This window comes from Rana temporaria, chromosome 4 (genome assembly GCF_905171775.1).
Source record: "Rana temporaria chromosome 4, aRanTem1.1, whole genome shotgun sequence".
Lineage (NCBI taxonomy): Eukaryota > Metazoa > Chordata > Amphibia > Anura > Ranidae > Rana > Rana temporaria.
The window spans coordinates 87,392,319-87,417,966 of NC_053492.1; the positions used below are offsets into that span (position 1 = coordinate 87,392,319).

A 25,648-nucleotide genomic window follows, 5' to 3' on the forward strand; every position below is an offset into this window, starting at 1 on the left:
CTCTAGGTAACCACTTGTATCTTCACACTGTAATAACTCCTTTACCGATATCTTCATACCCTGATGTGTTTAATGATGCTAGGTGCAACTATATGTGCCGGTTGCTTGCATTATACCCCTTGTGTAACTTTAGACACGGCGAAGTTTCAAAAGTTTTACTTGATTAAAATAACATAACAACATAGACAGACAACAGTCCTAAATAAAGTGCAGACATTTCCCTAACATCCTTAGTCCCTAACTCAGGCTTGTGGCTGCCCCAGCATACATGCAGAGACAAGAGTCCCTTCTTGGCAGAGTCCATGACGGTAGTATCCAGGATTGACATCTTCAGGATGGACTGCAAGTCCCAGCAGTCTTCCTTGACAATGAGATCTCCAACATCTGCATATTACTGGCAATTCAGACTCTGGTAACAGCAGAGAACGGTTCCAACCAAAATTAATCTGCCGGAACTGAACTAACAGAACAGCAACAAGAACACCCTAGGATCCAGACCACCATTCCCGGGAAACACAATTGTCCCAGCTGGGTTAGTGTTAATCACTACCTGCCTACAAGCATTACGCTACAGCCAATAGTTCTTGCTGTTTTTCTATGCTTGTATGCAAGAGCATTTGTAAACATACAAGAAGCAAAGATCTCTACCACCCTAGCTGAAGCTGGTCATACTTAGAAGGATAAACCCATTTGGATATCACACTTCTTCACCTAATGATCCTCACTTTAACCTTTCTCTTTGTGACTTTGGTATGAAAATTCAAGAAGTAGGAATATTGAAATTATAACACATTTGCTCAAACTGTTTTATCACATGGAAATCTTGTCTGTGTATTGACAGCTTACCATGTGGCTTCCATAACATTTAATGTGTATATTTTTAAGAGTTTATGGATATTTTACATGTTGGTTATTATTTTAACTTCTGCATTTTTTCAGGTTACACCTAATTTCCTCCTTCTTTTAAAACTGGGATTCCTAGGTTTCACATTTTCCATGCTGTATTATTTTAGGATCCTTTCCCTGCTCCGCCTATTGGGCTAACACTCTTCTTTCTAAGTTAACTTTTTACTGCAGCTTCTGGCTTCAGTGCAAAGTGCCTCTCTTTCAGACTGACTTAATATTTAACTCTGACGGGTTGTGACTAAGAAGCTTGGAAGCCTGGAGCAGCAAGAGAAAGAGGTGATGGGACTGTATAAGCAAAGTGAGAAATGCTAATTTTAGGCATTTTATCTACATAGATTCATTAAGAGATGATGAAGATGATGGAACTATTTCACTCTTCCTCTGGTTTTTACAGAGTTACAAAAAATGGAAGGGAGGTGACAGACTGCAAGAAATAAAGTCACAGATCCTGTATTGTTAAAACAGGACAAAAACGTCCATTTGTTATTATGGGCAGTGGCAGTAGTAAGAGCAAGAGGAGAGCAATCAAGATCTGTAGCAATCAGTTGCTAGAACCGCCAGTTGCACCGATAGGTAGCAAGAAAACAGTCACCTGTGATCAAAAGAAGGAGGACAATAACAAAGAAACATCCGCGGAAGGGAGCAACACTACTTTAACTGAGAAAGACAGATTCATATCAATTGACCCAGATCTGAAGCTAATAGAAGATATCTTAACAGAGTCTGAAGATTGTTTTTTTTGGCCAGCATCTTCCTTTGCAAGGCAGATGGTGACACGTTCTCAAAATGCGAACACCAGCCACGGGTCACTGTTCCAAATCCCGCAGAATCAAAGTGCGGATAATAAGAATTTACAGATAATAAAAAAAACAATGTCCGTGTGTGAAGAGTCTCAGAACAAATATCAAACAGCGAGGGACAGCTGTAACACAACAGTAAGTAAAATGTGCAATGGGCTCCCTTTTGCTGGTGGGAGATCAGTTGCAACAGGGAAACCTGTTAAAGGGTCTTGCATGCAACCCCCCCCCCCCCCCCCAAAGGACGGCGCTTTATATTATTACATTATTTAAGTGTATGCAAAAGCATTTTTTTTTTTTAAGTTTGGATAAAGTGTGGAAGGATTAGAACCTCTATCATGTTTTTTGCTGTCTGTGGCCTGGAATTCACCCTTCTACTTGTCCTGGTGACTATTGATGAGTTTGGATTTGGTCCGAATAAGGAAGTTAACTGTTATTGCTGGGCTAATGAGCCATGGCCTTGAGATTCCCCACCCTGCATCTGCATATTTACAACAGGGTAGGAATGCTCATTACATTATTGATCTAATACAGCCACGTGGTCATACTGGGTCAATGACAGCTAACCTCAAGGTTCAGATAAACTTGGGTTTGGACTGATCTTAAAGCGGATCTCCCACGCCAGATAAGTTTTTTTCTGAATGGCTATTTAAAACTTAAATTACCTAAATTTCGGCAACTGACGTGTCCTGTCTCCGACGGCCGCTCCGCTGCTTTACAGTGTGAAATAACAACTTATATTCCCCCTTCCGGTTTAGGCACCATTTAAACTGTGGGCATAAGCCCACGGCCCGGCACTTCCGTTTCCGGTGGATGCTGATGTCCCAGCATCCACCGATCGATCTCGCGCATGCGCGCGAGTAACGGGGACCAGCGGCTTTGGCGTAAAGGAGATTTTTGTAAAGCCCGCCCTCCAGCCTTTGTTTACATCGCGCGTCACTTCCTCTTCCTCGAAATCGCGCGATATCTCGTCTAACATGGGAAGAATACGGTCTGAAGGGAGCTATGACACGAGCTCCCAGAAGACACTGCACGGGACAGGAAACAAAGAGAAACCCGAGCAAAAACCCGAGGAAGGCAGACTGGAAGCCCATCAAGTTTAATGGTACTGTAAATCTTATTTTAATTGTAAATATCGGTTTCAGCATTCTTTAGGAGCAGTATTATTTATGCGATCCTGTTTAATTTTGGGTGGAGATCCGCTTTAAGCCCAAGCTCATCACTCCTGGTGACCATTGTCACCAAGACATTTGACAATGTCAAATATATAGGAGTTTTCATCAGAGCAAAAGGTGAGAGAAAATCTAATTTTATGGTGCCAACTGTCTCAGAGAATTCCCCTCACTTTGGAGAGTGATTTCTTCTCATTTGCATCTTTAAGACAGGGAGAGAAGGTAAATCTCCCAAGTGAGTCACAAAAAGCAATTTAATAGTGCGTTAAAACCCCTTTCTACACTACCCAAAACGTTAAAAATGATCAAAGTATGAGCTATGCATACACTTTACATTTGTATTGTAAACATAATTAAGGACAACCCTGTAGTTATAAAGCCTGACTCCACTCAAAACTTTTATTTCTGTTTTGGTTTGCGAATCACTGCTAGCTTTTGCTTTTATTGGCTACTGTAGTGGCAAGATTTGTCCCACTTTCTCCCATAAAGCCATAACAATGGTGTCACTTTTTTGCAGCTCCCTATTTATTTCAGTATTCTGCATAACCATTGTGACGCCATTAATTGGCTTTGTAATGGCTGCAGCCATTGGATTATTATTATTCAGGAATTATATAGCACTAAGAGTTTGCGCAGCGTTTTACAAGGTGAGGGCAAACAGTATACCTGTAGTTACAATACAATTCAATACAGGATGAATCAGTGGGCCCTGCTTGTTAGAGCTTACAATCTAGGAGAGGAAGGTCAAGTGATACAAAAATTAATAACTGTGGGGGATGAGCTGATGGAAAAAATAAAAGTACAGTAAGTGGGGGGGGGCAGGTTTGTCTTCTATGAAGAGATGAGTTTTCAGGGATCACCTAAAAGTGGACAGAGTAGGAGATAGTTTGAAAGGTTGGGGTAGGGAATTCCATAGGATGAGAGAGGCTTGGGAGAAATCATATAGGCAATCGTGGGAGGAGGTCACAGGAGAACTAGAGAGAAGGAGGTTTTGGGAGGAATATAGACAGTGGGCCGGATTCAGATACCTGAGCGTATCTGTCCGGCCGGCGTAACGTATCTCCGATACGTTACGCCGATCTAACTTTGGGCGCGAGTTCCTTATTCAGAAATAACTTGCGCCCTTAGTTATGGCGGCGTAACGTATGTGTTGCGGCGTAAGGCCGCGTAATTCAAATGGGGATGTAGGGGGCGTGTTTTATTTAAATTTGGATTGACCCCGCGTATTTGACGTTTTTTTTGAACGGCGCATGCGTAAATTACGTCCAGCCGTATTCGCGAACGACTTACGCAAACGACATAAAAATTTCAAAACTCGGCGCGGGAACGACGGCCATACTTAACATAGGATACGCCGCATATACCCCTCATATAGCAGGGGTAAATTTACGCCGGAAAAAGCCGAACGCAAACGACGTAAAAAAAAAGCGCCGGGCGGTCGTTCGTTTCTAAATCGACGTAAATACTAATTTGCATATTCCTCGCGTAAACAAACAGAAGCGCCACCTAGCGGCCAGCGTGAAATTGCAGCCTAAGATACGACGGTGTAAGACACTTACACCTGTCGGATCTTAGGGATATCTATGCGTAACTGATTCTATGAATCAGGCGCATAGATACGATCGAGCGCACTCAGAGATACGACGGCGTATCAGGAGATACGCCGTTGTATCTCTTTCTGAATCTGGCCCAATGATTTGGTTGTTTTTTTGAGACTAGGTTAGTGATGTAGCTGGGGATAGAGTTGTGGATGGCTTTGTAAAATAATAATATAGTAAAAATACCCAAGCGATGCTATGTAACAAGACCTAATTGTGATTATATGGAGCAACTATTCAATAGTGATCTGAAACCAATAGTAATCATGTAGTAAAAATAATAGTGCACTAATCCTTACAAATGGTGAATTAAAATACTCCAAAACACATATGGTATTTGTGTGAATAGATGGTACCACATATAAAAAAAAGACACCAAATGTGCAAAAAAACATTTAGGAATAATATTGAAAAAATATTTTGAAAGTTATACATAAAGGCCTGGATTCTCGTAGCACTTACGCCGACATATCTACAGATACGCCGCGTAAGTGTCAATGTGCGCCGTCGTATCTGTGTGCTGTGCCCATAGAACTAGATACGCCTGAAAATAGGCTTCCTACAACCGACGTAAGTTTCCTACGCCGTCGTATCCTGGGCGCATATTTACGCTGGCCGCAAGGGGCGCACCCATTGATTTACGATTCGAATATGCAAATGAGTGAGATACGCCGATTAACGAACGTACTTGCGCCCGGTGGATTAATATACGCGGTTTACGTAAGTCGTACGTCTGGCGTAAAGTTAAGCCTCATAAAGCAGGTGTAAGTCATGTTAAGGTATGGACCAGGGAACAGCCGTCGTATGTTACGTCGTTTACGTAGTAGTACGTGAATAGGGCTGGGTGTAGGTTACGTTCACGTCGTAGGCAGTGATTCGACGTATCTTAGGGAGTATTTCCGACGTGATTCTGAGCATGCGCACTGGGATGCGTCCACGGGACGGCGCATGCGCCGTTCGTTCAGCCCATCATTTGCATGGGGTCACGGTTCATTTAAATGGATCACGCCCACTTCCACCTACTTTGAATTAGGCCGGCTTACGCCAAAGAATTTACGTTACGCTGGCGCAATGTTGGGAGCACGTGCTTTGTGAATACTGTGCTCGCCGCTCTGTGCGACGTCGGTGTAGCGTATATTCGATACGCTACGCCGGCATAACTATGCGCCGAGTTACAAAGAGTCCACATGCAATCCAAAAGTATTATACACATTCTTCTGTGATAAAACATAAATTAGTTTACTCCAGTATCCGCGCCACGCATTAATATTATACGTGTGTGATTTGAAAAGAAGGTTATCACCGCCACCTCTAAGTGCAATGCCTGTTCACCTCATCAATAGACCCCCTTGGGTCAAATCACACTTTAGTGATGTAAGTAAGAGATCAGCCACATTGGAACAGACCATCCGCTGTGAGTTACTGTATCCTGTATAACACTCTCTGTACACCTAGGAACCCACTCCTTAGGGCTCTTTCACATGGGCGGCCCGTTCGCCTAAGTTCACCTTTTCACAAAAAATGAAAATGTGAACTAACATCATACATCTTATAGACCCCAGATGTCTCCATAAAAAAGGACATATAATAAATTGCTGGTGACACCTCGTGGTCCACTGCCACTCTGAGTTACGTTTTGGTTGTTAAAAGTTACTATGTAAGAAAGTCAAAATTAAGTCATGTTTAACCACTTACCCCCCGGACCATATTGCTGCCCAAAGACCAGAGTACTTTTTGCGATTCGGGACTGCGTCGCTTTAACAGACAATTGCGCGGTCGCGCGACGTGGCTCCCAAACAAAATTGGCGCCCTTTTTTTCCCACAAATAGAGCTTTCTTTTGGTGGTATTTGATCACCTCTGCGGTTTTTAGTTTTTGCGCTATAAACAAAAATAGAGCGACAATTTTGAAAAAAATGAATATTTTTTACATTTTGCTATAATAAATATCCCCCAAAAATATATAAAAAAAACTTTTTTTTCCTCAGTTTAGGCCGATACGTATTTTTCTTCATATTTTTCGTAAAAAAAAATCGCAATAAGCGTTTATTGATTGGTTTGCGCAAAAGTTATAGCGTTTACAAAATAGGGGGTATTTTTATGTCATTTTTATTATATTTTTTTTACTAGTAATGGCGGCGATCAGCGATTTTTTTTTTCGGTACTGCAACATTATGGCGGACACTTCGGACACTTTTGACACATTTTTGGGACCATTGGCATTTTTATAGCGATCAGTGCTATAAAAATGCATTGGATTACTATAAAAATGCCACTGGCAGTGAAGGGGTTAACACTAGGGGGCGGGGAAGGGGTTAAGTATGCCTGGGTGTGTTCTTACTGTGGGGGGGGGGTGACCTCACTAGGGGAAACACTGATCCTCGGTTCATACATTGTATTTCCCCTGCTGACAGGACCGGGAGCTGTGTGTTTACACACACAGCTCCCGGTCCCCGCTCTGTACCGAGCGATCGCGTGTGCCCGGCGGCGATCGCGCCCGCCGGGCACACGCACGGGAGTCGGGGGCGAGCGGGGGGCGCACGCGCGCGCCCCTAGTGGCGGCTGGGAGAGAGGACGTCATACTACGTGCTCTCGCCCAGCCGAGCCAACTTGCCGACGTATAACGGCGGTGGCCGGTCGGCAAGTGGTTAAAGGAGTTGTAAAGTCATTCAATGCATTAAGATACAAAGCCTTCTGTGTGTAGCAGCCTCCCCAGCACCCCCTAATACTTACCTGAGCACCATCTCTGTCCAGCGACATCCACGAGTCCCTTGGCCGTCTGAGACTCTCCCTCTTGATTGGCTGAGACACAGCAGCGACACCATTGGCTCCAGTGGCTGTTGAGGTCAGTTAGCCAATCAGGAGAGAGAGGAGGCAGGGCCAAACAGCAGCTCCATGTCTGAATAGACACACAGAGCTGCAGCTCAGCTCAGGTGCCCCATAGTAAGCTGCTTGCTGTGGTGGTACTCGACAGGAGGGAGGTACTAGGAGTATCAAAGAGGGATCCGAGAAGAGGAGGACTCGGGCTGCTTTGTGCAAATCCACTGCAATAGAACAGGTGATGTTTGTTTTTGTTTTTTTAAACAAGACTTTATAATCACTTTAATAAACAATGTCAATTTAAATGCAGCTAAAAGCCTGGAACCATCGGTTAAAAAAAAGCCAACTTGCTTTAAATTTAACCGATGGATTCCTAACCGATAGGTCAAAACCGATCGTTGGTAGGCACGACCATCGGTTAAAAATCCACGCATTCTCAGAATCAAGTCGACGCATGCTTGGAAGCATTGAACTTCATTTTTTACAGCACGTCGTTGTGTTTTACGTCACCGCGTTCTGACACAATCGGTTATTTAACCGATGGTGTGTGGGCGCGACGGACCATCAGTCAGCTTCATCGGTTAACCTATGACAACGGTTTTTCAGACCGTTCTCATCGGATGGACTGATCGTGTGTACGAGGCTTTTACACTTTAGGTGCCAAAGAATGCAGTCTACATTCCGGAGTTTGTCTCTAGAGAAGGCAGCAGACTGGTGTTAAATGTATTTGCATGTTGACTTACAGCATCACCTTGTGGTGACAAAAGACACCAATGCTTTCCAGCAAATCTGCGTTGGGCAGAAAAATGTGGTGCCTGTTATACACCATTAATAAACCAAGACTATTAGCTTTTTTATCAGTAATCTTCAAACTATTAGGTCACCCGAAGAGAGGAAATAATGCAAAGTTGTGGCTTTATTTATTTTTAGTTTGTATGTCATTCAATACAACATGACATAACAGAACACTTTAACCACTTGCTTACTGGGCACATATACCCCCTTCCTGCCCAGGCGAAATTTCAGCTTTCAGCACTGTCACGCTTTGAATGACAATTGCGTGGTCGTGCGACGTGGCTCCCAAACAAAATTGATGTCTTTTTTTTCCCCACAAATAGAGCTTTCTTTTGGTGGTATTTTATTATCTCTGTGGTTTTTATTTTTTGCGCTATAAACAAAAATAGAGCAACAATTTTGAAAAAAACACAATATTTTTTACTTTTTTCTAAAATAAATATCCCATTTAAAAAAAATATATATAACTATTTTTTTTCTCAGTTTAGGCTGATATGTATTCCTCTACATATTTTTGGTAAAAAAAAATCGCAATAAGCGTATAGTGATTGGTTTGCGCAAACGTTATAGCGCCTACAAAATAGGGGATAGAATTATGAAAAAAAATAATGTTATTATTTTTTTTTACTAGTAATGGCCGTGATCTGCGATTTTTGTCAGGACTGCGATATTACGGCGGACACATCGGACACTTTTGACACATCTTTGAGACCATTCACATTTATACAGCGAACAGTACTATAAATATGCACTGATTACTGTATACATGTGACTGTCAGGGAAGGGGTTAACACTTGGGCGATCAATGGGTTAAATGTGTTCCCTGCTAGGTGAGTCTTACTGTGGGGGGAGGGGACAGATTGGGGGAGGTGACCGATTGTTGTCCCTATGTACAAGGGACACACCATCGCTCTCATCTCCCTGACAGGATGTGGATCTCTGTGTTTACACACAGAGATCCACGTCCCTGGCTCTGTGACTGCCGATCGCGGGTTATTCGCGCACATCGCGGCCGCTAGGCATGCGCATCGGCACCTGAGTGACACGGCGGGCACGCACGCGCTGCCGGTGGTGGGTATGTGCCCCCCAGCGGCAGGAGACCAGAGGCTGTATATTGAAGGCCTCCCGCCATTGTAGAGACACCTTGTGGCCGTCAATAATCGATGGCTGGATGGGAAGTGGTAAAAGAAGGCTTAGAAAGAGCAACACAGCAATGGTGAGTATCAATAGGGGAGGGGGGTGATCTTATGAAAGTGGGCAATGCTGGATTCTCTTAGGCTGGTAATACATGATACAATTTTCTTGTACAATTTTCCTTTGCAGTTAACAAAACCATATAACATGAGGTCAAACCGAAATACTTAATAATTGGACAGCCGCTTGCACTATATAGTTGAAGGTAATTCTAAAGGCCTGCCCACGGATTTTCTTAAGTCGCTTTTTGGGGTCCCGCTCTTTCCCATCCTGGCCCTCACTTCATGAGACTTCTTCCAGTAAATGCATCTTTGCCGCCCTCAGACACAACTCTTCTTTCTCATTACAGAAAAAAGCCTTTGCGCATATCTGCCTAAACTCCCCAGGAACTTGTGGCACCATTTCTGCGGTCTATTTTTCCTTGAGCCCCGACGGCTCGTCCACTTCCTTCCCATTTGTTACTAGATGAGAGTTCTATATGGCAGCCCCCATAGATCTTGAGAACTGGAGTAAGGCATGGTCAAGAGCAGCTAAATGCTCCTCTAAAGCCCTGTACACACGATCGGTTTGTCTGATGAAAACCAACCGATGGACCATTTTCATCGGACAAACCGATCGTGTGTGGGCCCCATCGGTTTGTTTTCCATCGGTGAAAAAAAATAGAACATGTTTTAAAATGTTCCTATGGATGAAAAAACGATAGAAAAAAAACGTTCGTCTGTGTGGAACTCCATCGGAGAAAAATCCACGCATGCTCAGAATCAAGTCGACGCATGAACTTCATTTTCCTCAGCACGTCGTAGTGTTTTACGTCACTGCGTTGGACACGGTCGGATTTTTGACTGATAGTGTGTTGGCAAGACTGATGAAAGTCAGCTTAATCGGATATCCAACGAAAAAATCCATCGGATTAGATTCCATCAGATATCCGATCGTGTGTGTACAGGGCATAACACTGTTATCCGGGAGGCAGCCTACAAAGTCTTCCTCCACTGGTACTGGGTTTCGACCTGTATTGCCCACTCAAACCCGTCATAAAGTAATATATATTTCCGGAGATGTGGCCTGCGTGGGCATGAGATTCACCTATGGTGGTCCTGCCCCTGATTGGTGTGGTTCTGGTCAAGGGTCTTTGGCCTCTTGACAACACATTTCCATGTGCCCTTCCACAAGGACGCTAGACATGCGCTCCTCCACTGGCCAATACCGGTCCTCTTTTTCCATCAACAGAAATTGGCCACATACCTTTTTATTGCCATCAAATGCGCTATAGCCAGAGCCTGTAAGAAATCCTCCAGTTCGCAAAAGTGAAGGGCATTCTGACTACCCTAATGATTCATGAGAAGTTGACCAGTATCCTTCATGACTCTCACTCCAAATTCTTCAAATTGTGGTGATGATATGCTCTCCTGATCCTGTTCCTGAGTACCCCGGGACCTCTCTCCTCCTAGTCTTGCTTTGCACCTTATGTCTTCTTTCTCTCTCAACCCTTTCTCTTTTTTTGTCCCCCCCCCCTTTTTTTCTCCTCCTTCTCCCCCCACACACAATCAGACTACAGTCCCTCTACCTCCAGTGGATGGGTCTCCCATTCCCTTCCCACACACCCAGTCCTAGGCCCATGAGCACAGACCTTCATGGTCGCCTCCAACACAGTTTGCCGGAGATAGTTGGTTTACAGCTTTGTACACTTTAAAACCATCTGGAGATCACTTTGTTATATTTGTTACTTTTGCCCTCTGCATGGGACTTCTTTGTTTTGAATGCACATTCTGTCATGTTCTCCTCTTTTTCAAAAAAATATTGTAGCAGAAGGTAAATCTAAAGGTAATTGAACAAGAAAATTGTATCATGCATGGCCATCTTTAGACTGCCGATGAAACCTTCATGGTATTACAGCTCCAATATTGTCTGCAGAAAAACAGTAGTGATTGGACAAAGTTTTTTAACCCATCTGATCAGTCATGTAAGTTTTTGTCAGGATCAGGAGATAGTTATTTCAGGTCTGTGGATCCTCTAAGGCCCCGTACACACGACCGAGTTTCTCGGCAGAATTCAGCCAGAAACTCGATCGGAGCCGTATTCTGCCGAGAAACCCGGTCGTGTGTACACTTTTGGCCGGGGAAACCGACGAGGATCTCGTCGGGCCAAATGGAGAACATGTTCTCTATTTCCTCGTTAGTCAATGAGGAAACTTGGCTCGCCGAGATCCTCGGCGGCTTCACAAGGAACTCGACGAGCAAAACGATGTGTTTTGCCCGTCAAGTTTCTCGGACGTGTGTACGGGGCCTAAGACTACTTTCAAAATAGTGCCTGCAAAGAGCCTGTAAAGCGCCTCTCCTGTCACTCCAGTGTGAAAGCCTGAGGTGCACTGGCAGGATGCAAAAAAAAAGTCCTGCAAGCAGCATCATCTTCTTTGAGGAGCTTTAGGAGCGGTGTATACATCGCTCCTAAAGTGCCCCTGCCCATGTATATACATGGGCAGCGCTGGCAAAAAAGCGACGCTTTTAACCCTTTTTCGCCCGCTATCGGGGGTTAAAAGCACCTCACTAGCGGCTGAAAAGCGCTGCAAAAACAATGGTCGAGCTGCTAAAAATAGCATCGCTTTACACCCGACACCCCCAATGCCCCAGTGTGAAAGTGCCCTAACAGTGGAGCACACAAAGTGACAGATTGCTTACATTTGTTAAAAAGCTGAGGGCTTGTTTAATTTCCTTTTCCATAGAAACGACAAAACAAACAGTATAGGATATTTTAATACACATTAATCCCAGTTCTTGGCAGACAGAATTACTTTCACAAATCGTTCCAAACAGAGCAAACAAGTTTTACTTTTGCTATTCTCGTTGATCAGTGATGCAGCTGGACAAATTTCTCATTGACTTCAGAGACTTGGATCATACCATGGAAACAAAATGTATGTTAGAATCAGTGCTGAACAGACATGCAAATAACTATACTTTTTGCAAAAGGTGTACCCATGGTTGCTATTGATTTTATTGTTTGTTGCATATGGGAAGTGGGGATTGAACTGCCTATTAAAGCAGACGTTCCATTAAAGCCTTCCATTCATCAAGAATGCCCAATTATGCCCAGCCACCCTTATTGCCCACCTCCTCCTCTTATAGAAGCTGGTGCTACAGCTTCTATGAATTCAATGTGATCTATGATTGGAGGACAGGCGGTTGATTGAAAGGTCCATTCCCTCCATTCAAAGATCATGTTTCATTCATAGAAACTGTAGTACAGATACAGTATGAATACATTACCATGGGTAATGAAGGTTTCTCTAGCTGCCTGTCGTAAGTGTGTACATATGGCAGGTGGGATAGCCTCTTGCAGGAGGAGTTGTTGTCAGCTCTCTCTCTGTGAGCAGGTCCATATATCATAGCAATGGGAGCAGATCAGCACTGCAGAGGTCCTCAGCCTGTGCAAAGGCCTGTGCAAAGGCGAGGAAGAGAAAGGGTTAAGCGAGTGCACACATGGAGTCTGCACTAGGTGCAAAGTGGGTTCCCATTCCATTACAAGGAGTGAGGTAGCAGAGATATGCTGGGCTGGTGGAGGGTGCACATGCTCTGTTTGCCCCCATCTAATTTACTGTAGTGGTGTATATTAACGTCAAGAGAGAGTTCAGTCATCTACTCTAGTGTACACAGTATACGGCACAAGTAAAGTTACCCCATGTGTAAGGCCATGACCCTGTTCGAGGTGCCTAGCATAGCCCAGAAGAACCCACCACAGGGTAGGCCTCCTATATGACCCACACTTGGCACCCAACAAGGCGGGAAACATGAAGGAGGTACCAGCCACCTGCCCCCTCTACCCTATATGCTGCAGCCACTGATCTGATAGTGGGGAGTCGATGCTGTCAAAATACAATGGTCTAGTGGGAAGGATTCCTCTATCCACCTTAATTGTGTGGATGGAAGAATCTATAAGAAAAAAGAGAATCATCTGTGGCCGTCTTCAGCTTTAAGTGGAAGGCCCCTTTACTGACAGCCTCCACCCACCACATTCAAATAGATTTAAAATGCCTCTGACAAATATCATAAAAAAATGTACCTCGACCCCACTTCAGGAAGCATGAGTAATGTCACTGGGGCAGATCCACGTACCTTAGCGCATTAATCAGCCGGGCGCAGCGTATCTAAGATACACTACGCCGCCGTAACTTTTTTTTTTTTTTTCAAAATCCTCAAAGAATTTGCACCGTAAGTTACGGCGGCGTAGTGTATCTTTGGCGGCGTAATGGCGTGGCATTCAAATCTCTGTGATGGGGGGCGTGTTTTATGTATTTTACTGCGCATGCGCCGTCCGTGGGGGTATCCCAGTGCGCATGCTCGAAATGAAACCGGAACAAGCCAATGTTTAAGACGGTGACGTCATTCTACGCAAATCCCTATTCGCGAACGACTTACGCAAACAACGTAAAACATTTAAAATGCGTGGCGGGAACGACGGCCATACTTAACATTGAGTACGCCTCATAATAGCCGGTTTAACTAAACACCGGAAAAAGTTGGACGCAAACGACGTAAAAAAATGCGCCGGCCGGACGTACGTTCGTGGATCGCCGTAACTAGCTAATTTGCATACTCGACGCGGAATTCGACGGAAACGCTACCTAGCAGCCGGCGGAAAAAATGCATCTACGATCTGACGGCGTACTAAGACGTACGCCTGTCGGATCGATCCGAGATGCAGTCGTATGTTGTTTTGTAGATACAAAACAAAGATACGACGCGCAAAATTTGAAATTACGCGGCGTATCAATAGATACGCCGGCGTAATTCTTCTGTGGATCTGGCCCACTGTGTCTTACTATGAGATTGTTGCTTGATCAGGCTGGAGGGCATTCTTGAGGGATTTCAAGTGCCCAACCTTCCAAGGAGGTAGTGGTGAGGCAAGGTGACATCAACAATGCCTCCCAGACGGGTCATAAGCCAGAGACAAGGTATATTTTTTAAAACATTTTTGAGGTAGAACTCCTGCCAAAAATATGATAACGTGAATAGCCTATTAAGGCTCGTACACACGGTCGGACATCCAACAAAATTTCCCTTGGATTTTTGACTTAATTGATTTGTCCGATCACACCCATAGCATACACACACTCGGACTTTTTCCTCAACCAACACGAACGTAGTGACGTTTTAACGTACGGCCACGCGATTCAAAGAGGAAGTTCAAGTTTCGTACGTCCCGCGTTGCGTTCCATCAGCTACTATATAGTTAGTTTACGTTTCGTGTGAGTGCTTTCCCGATTTCCATTTTCGTGCCTTTTTGCTCGTTACTTTGCGTGCGTTCGCTCGATAACGAGATGTTGCGGAATCCAGCGAGAGAACGGGCTATTTATGGTCTTGGAGTTCTGGCTATTGCTCAAGCCCGGACCAGGACCAGGAAGAGGAGGACTGTTTGGACCAAAAATTGGTTGCTTCATCGGGACCAATTTTCACATATGGCATTGCTGAGGGAGCTGCAGGAAAATAATCCGAATGATTTTCGGAACTATCTTCGGATGTCCGATGCCTGCTTCCAGCGTCTTCTAAACTTGCTGTCCCCATATATTAGCAAGAAGGACACCTGTATGAGGCCTGCTATTCCTGCAGAGCAACGGCTCATAGCCACTTTGCGATATTTGGCGACAGGGAGAAATCTACAGGACATAAAGTTTACTACTGGGATCTCTCCCCAGGCTCTGGGACACATAATTCCGGACACTTGCTGTGCCATTATTCAAGTCCTGCAGAAGGACTATATTCGGGTAAGTTTTTTTCTTTGTTTTCACATTTGATACACTTCATGATTTCTCCAAAATATTTTATTAGTACTTTGTCTTATTTGTATATATTATGTTATTGTCTACCCTCTGGTGTGACAGTCACAAAACCCCAAGTCGGTTGCAACCTGATCCTTCATTGGTTCACCATATTGGTCCCATGGCAAAGGAGAGAGTTCTTACCACTTGCCAAGCTTTAAGCATTTAACATTATCTACACAAAATGTATTTAATCTGCCACCAGAGGGAGTCATGAAGCATATTATTTGCTCTGCTTCTTAATTGTTATTCCACAAATGTTTTGATATATTTTAGTGTTCTCTTGCCCCTATAATGTATGTTTTCAAAATGCTGATAATATTTTCTGCTCAAGTCTTAACTAATTTTTCTTTGCTTCACTCCACAGTTTCCTTCAAACCGTGAGGAATGGCAGGATGTTGCAGCCCAGTTTGCCAATCAGTGGAATTTTCCCAACTGTGGGGGTGCCATTGATGGCAAACATGTCCGAATTGTTCCTCCACCGGCCTCAGGCTCTTTTTTTTATAATTATAAGGGCTTTAACAGCATAGTTCTGCTTGCTATTGTTTCAGCAAATTATGAGTTTTTATATGTTGATGTCGGTATGAATGGTCGTCATTCTGATGGAGGTGTCATGGCTCATACCGAATTTTATCAGCGTCTTACGTCTGGCACCTTACATTTGCCACCTGCGCAGGACAACGTGGAGGGCCTCAACTTTGTATTTGTGGCAGATGAGGCGTTTGCTCTTGGGGAACATCTTTTGAAGCCCTTTCCAATGAGGAACCTCACTCGTGAGCAACGGATATATAACTACAGACTATCTCGTGCCAGAAGGGTGGTTGAAAACGCCTTTGGCATTTTGTCATGTCGTTTTAGGCTTTTTCTGACTGCCATTCACTTGGCGGAATACAAACTAAATCATGTTGTTTTGTGCTGCTGCATCCTCCATAATTTTCTACGGAGGAATGCTGCTAACTACATAGGTTCCGGGCATACTGATGACCCCTCAGGTGGACGTCCAGCTGAAGATGCAGTGATGCCAGCCCTGCAACAAACTCGACCTGCTGTCTCCTCCCAGAATGCCCGTCTGGTGCGGGAGCAATATATGGAGTATTTTGTGGGTAGAGGGGCAGTGCCTTGGCAGCAAGATGTCCTTTAGTTTTTTGTGAACCTTTAGGATGTTCCTTTTGAAAACATTAAATTTGTTTACAAGATGCTGTTATGTTTGTTTATTACTATTATTTTACTGATTAATGAAATGTTGCTGTGATTACCATTAAATATTTTAGAACAACCAAATGTTTAATTAGCCTTTCTAAAGTTACAAACAGCTATGTGTATTATTATTATGCCTTTTTGTTTCTGATACACACCTTTTCCATATGCAAATATACTGGTAGTAGTGATCAGATAAATAATAATCCACAAAATGTTTCAAAAAATATATTTGTTCAATCCTGCACAATCCAATGTCACTTTTTGGCAGTTTACAAAATCAAAAAACATTGTTAGTTCAGGAATAACACAATTGTGTATTATTTGGGTAAAATGCTAAACATGCATCTTTTCAAACTCAGCCCTAGACATAGCAAACTTTTTTACATCAAAATTTTTCCTTTTTCAGCTTTCTTCACGCAACAAATAAAAAATTAGCAATGTAAATGTCTGTCCAGATGCACTTTTGTTCATTCTGTGTTCCATTTTTGGGTGTGGCAAAAATGCATGCACAGTGGTCTCCATGCGCCCCGTGGGTTGTGGTTGGCTGTAGCTCACAACATGTAGTTAGCCTTATCACCGGAAACGGACTACCATGTTGTGAGCTAGAGCCAACCGGAACCATAATGGAGTGCATGTCAAACCCTGTGCCTGCATCTTTGTCGCATACAAAAATGCACACCAAAATGAATGGAACTGCGTCTGATGTGAACTGACCCTTAGCACAGTCTTTACCAACTCTCATTCTCCTGGTGCAATCCCAGGGTCAGAATGACAAGTTTTTCCACTTTTGGCCTCGATACATTGGGCATTTCTATATGTGCATTTTTGTATGATTTTAAGGTCAAGCCCTTAAAATATAACAAAATGACATTTGTAGGCACCAGGAGAAGAAGAGTGGATAAACACTCAGCTGAGACCCTGAAATCACACATAAAGATAGTCATTTTGTGGTAATGACCTACCATTAACACTTTTTTTTGGAGAAAAAACTCAGATTTTCCAAAATGTGCGTAGTGCAAATAGAATTAGTGCAAATTCTTTCATTTATCACAAACTGAGCATGTGCAAACAAGGCTAATTACAAATATTTCCATGATAAAACCTTGAACACGAGGGAACATTTGTAATTATAAAACAACGATAGAAAAAAACTAAAATTTTGCTAACAGGTCGTAATAATCCCGGATTCGTCTCTGAACACCAGTGGCAGCCTCCTTGAGATTTTCCAGCTCTGTCATTGCCTGCAGCATATCAGCACTGATCCGACCAATAGTGCATCCTGGTAGTTGGTGGCCTTGGAAAAAGACAAAAATTTAGTATGTGTTTGATGGTGAAGTGACTGAGGCAATCCCAAAATAAACCAAAATGTTACAATGGGGTCTATTTTCTTGAAATACTTACCTAAACCTAGACACTCAATTAGTCCTAACAACCTTTTTCATCTTCATAATACACCTACACTACTAGTGAATGTACACACTACAGATAATACTCTGTAAATCTTGGGCCAGGTGCATATCCATGTGTCTTCAAATGCATCTACCTAAACACCACTGCCACCTCTCCCTTCTACATGCTCAAATTTTGAATACACTCAATAATTTGCTATTGTGGTGTAGGCGTGTGTGGTGTGGACCTAGAAAAAAAAAACAGGTGTTGATTTTGCAAGGCACATGTTCCAAAAACTTACTGGGGCAAACAACAACCTCCGAAGGCTCATCTTGCATTTCTTGCACTCCTTCACCCTCAGCATATCTGGTGTCTGGGGATGTGCTGTCGACTGGTGGCTCTTTGCTGGGTCCGGCACTATCCTCCAAATCCTGCAAAGGTTGGTGTTGAGCACACTCACAATCCTCTAAAATGAAAGAATAAATCATCTATGAATCGTTGCCAAAATTACATTATATTAACATAATCACATGTGCTGCTTTTAAAGTCCACCAACCTTGCCCTGGTGAACCAGTTTGCGCCACACTAGTGTACTACACTATGCATTATTACAATAAACGCTATGCTAGGGAACAGGAGTATGATGTCATATAAAATCTATGAAGACATGTCTATATCTAGGCCACATTAAACAACTCAGGCAGATGGCACCCATCACTCTTGTTTGCTATGGCAATATGGTTTATATGATGTGAAATCTAGCAGGCGTGACTCTGTGTGACTCTGATCCCCAGGGACTCTCCTCTACCCATCTCTACCCTGTAAATGCGTCATTAATGGTCAGTGATGAGCCACGCATCTAACATAAAGTGTAATGTACCCCTTAAGTTGAGTCCTGACACCATGGCGTTTGTCCTATCTCTAAACACCCCTGTCACTGGCAAAAGCACATAAGCATTTTTATTAACTTACGTTTTGGGGCAGATTTGGGGCCTGTTGTCTCCCCTGTTCTCTCCCCTGTTGGAGCCCGGCCAAGGGAAGCCTCCCTTTGTCCCCTGTGGTGTCTTTCTCTGTGCCTTTGTCCTGTTGAAAAAATTAGAATACAGTATATTAAGGATTTGCCAAAAGTAGCCAAGACATAATAAAAACTTTACAATTTTAATGAACTGCTTTTAAACTTCCATTAACTTCTTCTGTAGGCCCCACCAGAAAACTAAATCATTAAATTTCATCCATCTATAATGTACAGACAAATAATTCTCAAATTACATTTACTTACTTCTTTTGATAATGGTGCGGTGAATGGCTTCTAAATTTTCTTGCTCTCTGTGCTTCAAATCTGACCATCGTTTGCGGATTTGGTCTTTCGTTCGTTGGATACCATAATCTCCTTCCAATACCGCGAGGACCTTCTCCAGAACCCAGTCTTTATGGCTGTTGGGCCTATCATAATTTTCAAGTTTACAATCGTAATCGTACTTCTCAAAGATGCGAACCATCTCCACCATCTCCCCCTTGCTCATGGGGGTGGCCTTGTGTTTTCTATAAACGCCTCCACTGCGGGGCCTATTCGTTTTCGTGGGTTCCGCCATCACATTCTCCCTCACACATCCCAGAATGTCGCATGAAGAAAAAGGATTGTGGTCCCGCCCCAGCGTCATGACGCACGTAGAGCGAAGCTTCACGCATGCGTAGGCTATATAAATCAAGAACGAGCGCTCGATGTCACGGACGCATGCACGAACCTAACGGAACGACTCTACGTGCAGCCGAAGGTCTACGCGGAACGAAGGTAGGTGAATACATTGGGACACTAGTGGTTACTGCATGATTTAGCTTAGAGCAAACAGAGATTGTATAAGCAGGTTAGGAAGTTACAGCAAGCACTTATTGGTCGTATTGTATCCTTTATTGCAGATATCTCATCCAAATAATGCCGAAAGCAAAGGGTGGAAAGCTTAATTCCAAAGCATTCATCACTGCTTTTATTGATCTCTATAGATCACACACATGTCTGTGGCAGGTCACCAATAAAGACTACTCCAATAAAAATAAAAGGCAGGCAGCAATTGATGAACTGGTGGCAGAAGCAAAGACTGTGTACCCCAGGGCCAACGAGACCCAAATAAAAGCAAAAATTGGGGGCCTGAGGAGCACTTTTAAGAGGGAGCTCAAGAAGATTGAGTGTTCAAAAAGATCGGGAGCGGCAGCAGATGATGTTTATGTGCCCAAGCTATGGTACTTCAGCAGCCTGATGTTTTTAAAGGACCAAACAGAGCCAAGAAAACATCTGTCCACACTTGCATCCGCATCAGCAGAGGCCACAGATACTGAGGCTGAACCAACTCAGGATGAGGAGGAGGAGGAGGAGGAGGAGGAGGAGGAGGAGGAGCTCAGCTTGACACAGGTATAGTATTCCTGAAAATATGTGCATTCAGATATACTATGATCAGTGGCGTTGCTAGGGGGGTGACATGACCAGAGGTGTAGGGTGCTGGGTAATGTAAAGGGGTCCAGACGTGCAGTTGTGGAGAGGGGTACACAGTAGTAACAAAATGATATTGAAGGATGCAGAGGTATGCAGGGGGCACAGTGGGGTGTTTGTACATTTTAACGTGTGGGGGGGGGGGGGGGGCCAGATATTGGATCTGCCCCGGGTGCAAAATGCTCTAGGTACGCCCCTGACTATGATGTTAATGTGTTGTTATGATGGCAAGAAAATAAAATGATGCTCCTTTTTCAGACACAGGACGTTGCCAGCCAAGAAGAGGCTGGGCCCAGCAGACAGTCCACACAATGTAGAATCCCTACACTGAACCCTCCTAGGAAAAGGGCCAAGAAGAGGCAACATCTGGATGATGCCACGGCTGATTTTCTAAGTAGGGCCACATCGGTCATCACCACAGCACCCGATAGTGCAGAAGGGTTTGGCTGTTTTATAGCAAACAAACTACGGGAGATTGATGCCGATCAAAGGGAGCTATGTGAGGGGATCATGGTCCAGCTCCTTAGCAAGGCCAGGAAACGGGAGCTAACCCCTATTTCACATGTCTGTGATATAGATCACACACCTCCAGCCAATGTACAACAGGCCTACCAACAACAGACAAGCTTCCAAGCACACCCAGCCTACCCACACCAGCCAACCTACCCACACCAGCCTGCCTACCCACACCAGCCAACCTACCCACCCCAGCCAACCTACCCACACCAGCCAACCTACCCACCCCAGCAAGCCGAGCCACACCAGCCAACCTACCCACCCCAGCAATCCCACCCACCCCAGCAAGCCGAGCCACACCAGCCAAACTACCCACCCCAGCCAACCTACCCACCCCAGCAAGCCCACCCACCCCAGCAAGCCGAGCCACACCAGCCAAACTACCCACCCCAGCCAACCTACCCACCCCAGCAAGCCCACCCACCCCAGCAAGCCGAGCCACACCAGCCAAACTACCCACCCCAGCCAACCTACCCACCCCAGCAAGCCCACCCACCCCAGCAAGCCAACCCACCCCAGCAAGCCAACCCACCACAGCAGCATGGGGGTCAGTGGCCAACTCAGAGCCCCGATTTTAGGGGATACTAATTTATCTTTAAATATCTATGATTTTGAACATATTTTTGCTATTATTTGTAGTTGAGTATGTTTTGTTTGGTTTGGCTTAAGAAAAAATGCTCGAATTATGGCATAAAATCTTTATTTTTTAGATATTATTGTTTTTGGTATTGTGGTGTGAGTGTTAAAAATTATAACGCTTCAGCTGATGAGGTGTGAAGTGTGGAGAGTGTTGGCCAGTTTGGTATGCTGAAATATCAGCCTGTTGAAGTACCACAGCCTGGGCACAAATATGTCTGCTGCTGCTGCTCCCCATCTTTTGGAGACCACAATCTTCTTGGGCTCCTTATATTTTAGTTAATGCTTAGGTCCCCAAGTTTGGAGATTATAACCTAATTTATGTATGCCCTGGGGTACAGAGGCTTTGCCAACTCAACCAGTTCTTCAATTGCTGCCTTCCTGTTGTTTTGTATTTGGATCTGTTATTATTTTTCCCATTTTTTGCTAAATAAAATGATGATGCTAAAAACTTGTGGATTATGTGTGGAAAGTCAAATGTAAGTTTGTGAGTAGGCAGGCCCTTTGCTAAAATTGAAGGGACATAAATAGGGTAGTTATTACTTTGCCCAGCATAAAGAATTGGGGATATTTATTGGTTTTGCATTTCAAATAAATAAGAAAAAAAAGGCTGGATTCATATCCAGAAAATACACTAATCCAAAGTAAATACATTTGTTTTTAATCCGTCCGTATCACCAGTTGAGCAGATGTACATATTAGGACATTCTAAAGAAAAATAGAATATGCGCTGCTATTTGAGATTTCGAAACTTGCCGCGTGACGAATGAGCATTTTCAAATACGAACGCTAGTTTTACTAGACAGCTGGCTTCCGGGTGCTCTTTATTTCGGGGCATGCGCATTTAGCTTTTTTTGAAAAATCCGATGGTTTTCTGTACACACGGTCGCACTTTGCACAATCGGACTTTTCAGAACAGAAAGTTGGTCCGTTCACAGACCCAACTTTTTGTCCGATTGAAGCCTAAAAAGTTGGTCCGATGGAACGTACACACGGTCGGAGAAATTAGAAAACTGCCGGATTTTGAAGTTGGTTGGCCGAAAATCCGACCGTGTGTACGGGGCTTTAAACGTCAAAATAACAAAACCAGATTTTGCTGCAATGTTTATTCTCAATCCAGAGATTTCCCCTGCAGTCTTTTTTTTCTGCCGGTAGATGTCTTAAGGTCAGCATCATTCAATCCACTTCCTGTGAGCCCAAGTCATTCTGGACCCACCCTCAGCCCATGACTGGACAGTGAAAGGAGAAGCAGCACAGTGGTGAACTCCTCTCTCTGTAACTCTGCTTTATTTTCCTATTAACATGCTTCTTGTCAACATATGAACTGTTTGGCTTCTTGTGCTGCTTCTTCCTCTCACAATCTGACCCTGCTGTACAGGAACTGAGAGAGATTGATTCCAGGTCGAATTCAAGAACTTCCACTGCTAATATATATAAAAAATTATATAAAACAATGATGTATTAATGATCAAAGAGATGCATTAAATTGTGTCTTTTACTTCTATCTAGAGCTCACCTTTAAAATGTTATTTGTGATTGGGTTTATCACGCTATTTGTGGAAAGGCAGCTGTCACTGAAGGAGATCCTTCATTTCTCGTGGAAGGTTCTCTTTAAGGGATCTTCAGAAAGGCGTTGAATTCTAAAGTCGTCTTAAAGTGTATTATCGCACTTATAGCTGTAGCGGCATCTCCGACCTCCAAAGGCCTAATGGTGATCTCCAGAGTTAGGGAGAGCTGACATCCTTTGATCACAGAATGCGTTACTAGGCATGGTGGGTGTAACGCAAGTTGAAAACATGGGCACCAGTCACTGTCACTATGGATGCGAACAAAGAGATTTATTGTCTATTAACAATAAATGAGGGAGAGAGGGTTTAGGGCCAGGATACCCTTAGGCAGATGCAATAGCAATTTGCAGGCTCCGAGACAAAAATAGGCAGACAGTTATACAGGTAGAGGGCCTTATAAGTTGGATGCAGCAACTGTTTTTGCAGAACTGCTGTCTCTTATGGCAACTGAACTTCAAATAGTCAATAGAGATCCATACACGTAACTCACAGTAACCCGTTATAGATCTTTTCTCACATCTCACCATTTCTTACTGTAGATCTTCACTCACTGAGCTCCCAGTCTCTCACTAGACTGCAATATCCCAGACATCACTGGATCCCTTGAGCTCTTCCACAACTAACCCGCTGTATTCTCCTCAAGTGTCACCCCAGCTAACCCGCTGGTTCCCTGGCTGAATCTTTCCCACTTGTTCACCATCCCCAGCTAGTGACTAAGGCTGCTCTGGTACTTCTTCAGATTTCCATACATTGGCCTCTGATAACCGGAGTGGTTTTCCCTTAATGTCAACTGTGTCTGCTTTATCTCTGACCTTGATCCTCACTTGCCTCCGGTAAGAGGAGTGGTCGTCCCATGTGGCAACTGCTTTTCCCTCACCGCTGGCAACGATGGGTTTCCCTGTCCAGTAGAACCTCTTCAAGCCCCTATTCAATGCTGCTTCTCTCAAACCTGGATAGCCCTCAGACAGCCTAGCAGCCAGTTGCTCCCAGGAAAGACCTCATGCTTCTGGCCTAGCGACCCAGAGCCTTGTGACACGCATCCACACATCCACCCACCACAGAACCCCGATCACCTGACTCTTCCCGAATAAATAGGCTCTCCCAGCAGGCCAAGGGACTAAAGAAACCCCTGCCAATTGTCTGAAACAACCCATCCACTCCTAGTCTGAATTCACTATGCCCTAGTCATAATGCCACAGGCAACAATGCCACCTAGTGACATAAGAGAGAGGTGCATCAAATCAAGAGTTAGGAAAAAGCCAGTGAATTCCTTATCAATCATCCATGCTAGTTACCACCTAGCAAGCTAAATTTGTTAGCAATCCCCGCCTACTACCAGGGTGCTACATAGCATTAATGAGCATTTTGGCTGTGTTGTAAAGGCATTCATGTTGTGTCAGGGAACACTCTTCAAGCCCCCTGTAAGATTTGTTTTTTTATTGCTTACAAGGCTAAAAAAGGAAATGATCACTTTTGATGCTTTGCAACCCAACCTTAAAGCGAAAGTAAGGTCTTGTTTTTTTTGTTTTGTTTTATTAAATAACAAACCTGTTATACTTACCTGCTCTGTGAAGTGTTTTTGCACAGAGCAGCCCGGATCCTCCTCTTTTCGGGTCCCCCGCTGGTTCTCCTGGCTCCTCCCTCCTGCCAGGTGCCACCACAGCAAGCAGCTTGCTCTGAGGGCACCCAAGCAGACATGCTCCTGACTCATGGCTCTGTGTGTCCATTCACACATGGAGCTGTAGCTCGGCCCCACCCCTTTCATCTCTTTTAATGGCTCCTGCTGCGTCCAAAAGCCAATCAGGAGTGGGAGTCCCCGGAGAGGCAAGACTTTTGTGGACAACGTTGGATCGAGAGGGGGCTCATGTAAGTAACAGGTGGGGGGGGGGGGGCTGCTGCACACAGAAAGTTTTTTTTACCTCAATGCACATGAAGGCAAAACGCCTTGTGCTTTTTCAAACACTTTAAGCACACTGTAAATGCCATAGACATGTTTACAGCGCATTTGTGGTGCGTTTCACTAGAAATTATCAAAGCAGTTGCAAATTGTCAACACATGCCAAACTCTGCAGACAGTGATATGTTTGCCTCACCACAATGCGGGACAACACTAAGGCCCCTTTCACATTAGCGGACAGTTCGTCCGTTTATTACAAGTCCGTTTACGGACTTGTAATGCATCCCTATGGGATTGCGTCCGTTAGCGGATGGAGCATCCGCTAATGTCCGCACCATCCGCGTCCGCAAAGATCCGCATTTGCGGACGGAAGAAACCCCTATTTTTCTTCCATCCGGCGGAACGGATCGGATGAAGACGGACAGACGGTCCGTCTTCATCCGATTCCCCATAGGGGAGAGCGGAGGAAAGACAGGGCGGTCTCTGCACAGTGTGCGGGGACCGCCCTGTCCGCCGACAGCTCAGCGGGGATTATGGATGATCCCCGCTGAGCCGACGGACACACACAGAGCGGACACAAAAACGGTCCGCTCCGTGTGAATGAGGCCTAACTCTGCAGTGTGAGCACCTCCATCCACTTCCTATTTTAACAATTTTGGCTGGCATGGATAGGTATTCGGGAAGCATCAAAAATATGACCTCACCACCTATTTCCAATAACTGCATGAAAGAGCCCTAACAGAAAGACACATAACATTTTATTTTAATTTAATCATTGTAATGAGGCAAGGGAGATGGTCAACATTAATCACATTTCTGGAAAAAAGGATTGTTATGGCAAATAGCACAAATTAGAGATTAC

The 25,648-nt window shown here is 44.2% G+C and overlaps 1 protein-coding gene across 1 annotated transcript in view; it reads left to right on the forward strand.

Annotated features, from left to right (window-relative positions):
* The first annotated feature begins 1,057 nt into the window (after window positions 1-1,057).
* The window catches only part of LOC120936351, a 43,614-nt gene continuing 19,023 nt past the window's right edge, over window positions 1,058-25,648 (forward strand). The window contains exon 1 of the mRNA XM_040348612.1: window positions 1,058-1,841. Coding sequence (XP_040204546.1) covers window positions 1,395-1,841 — 447 coding nt within the window. The 5' untranslated portion in view covers window positions 1,058-1,394. The remainder of the gene's footprint in view (window positions 1,842-25,648) is intronic.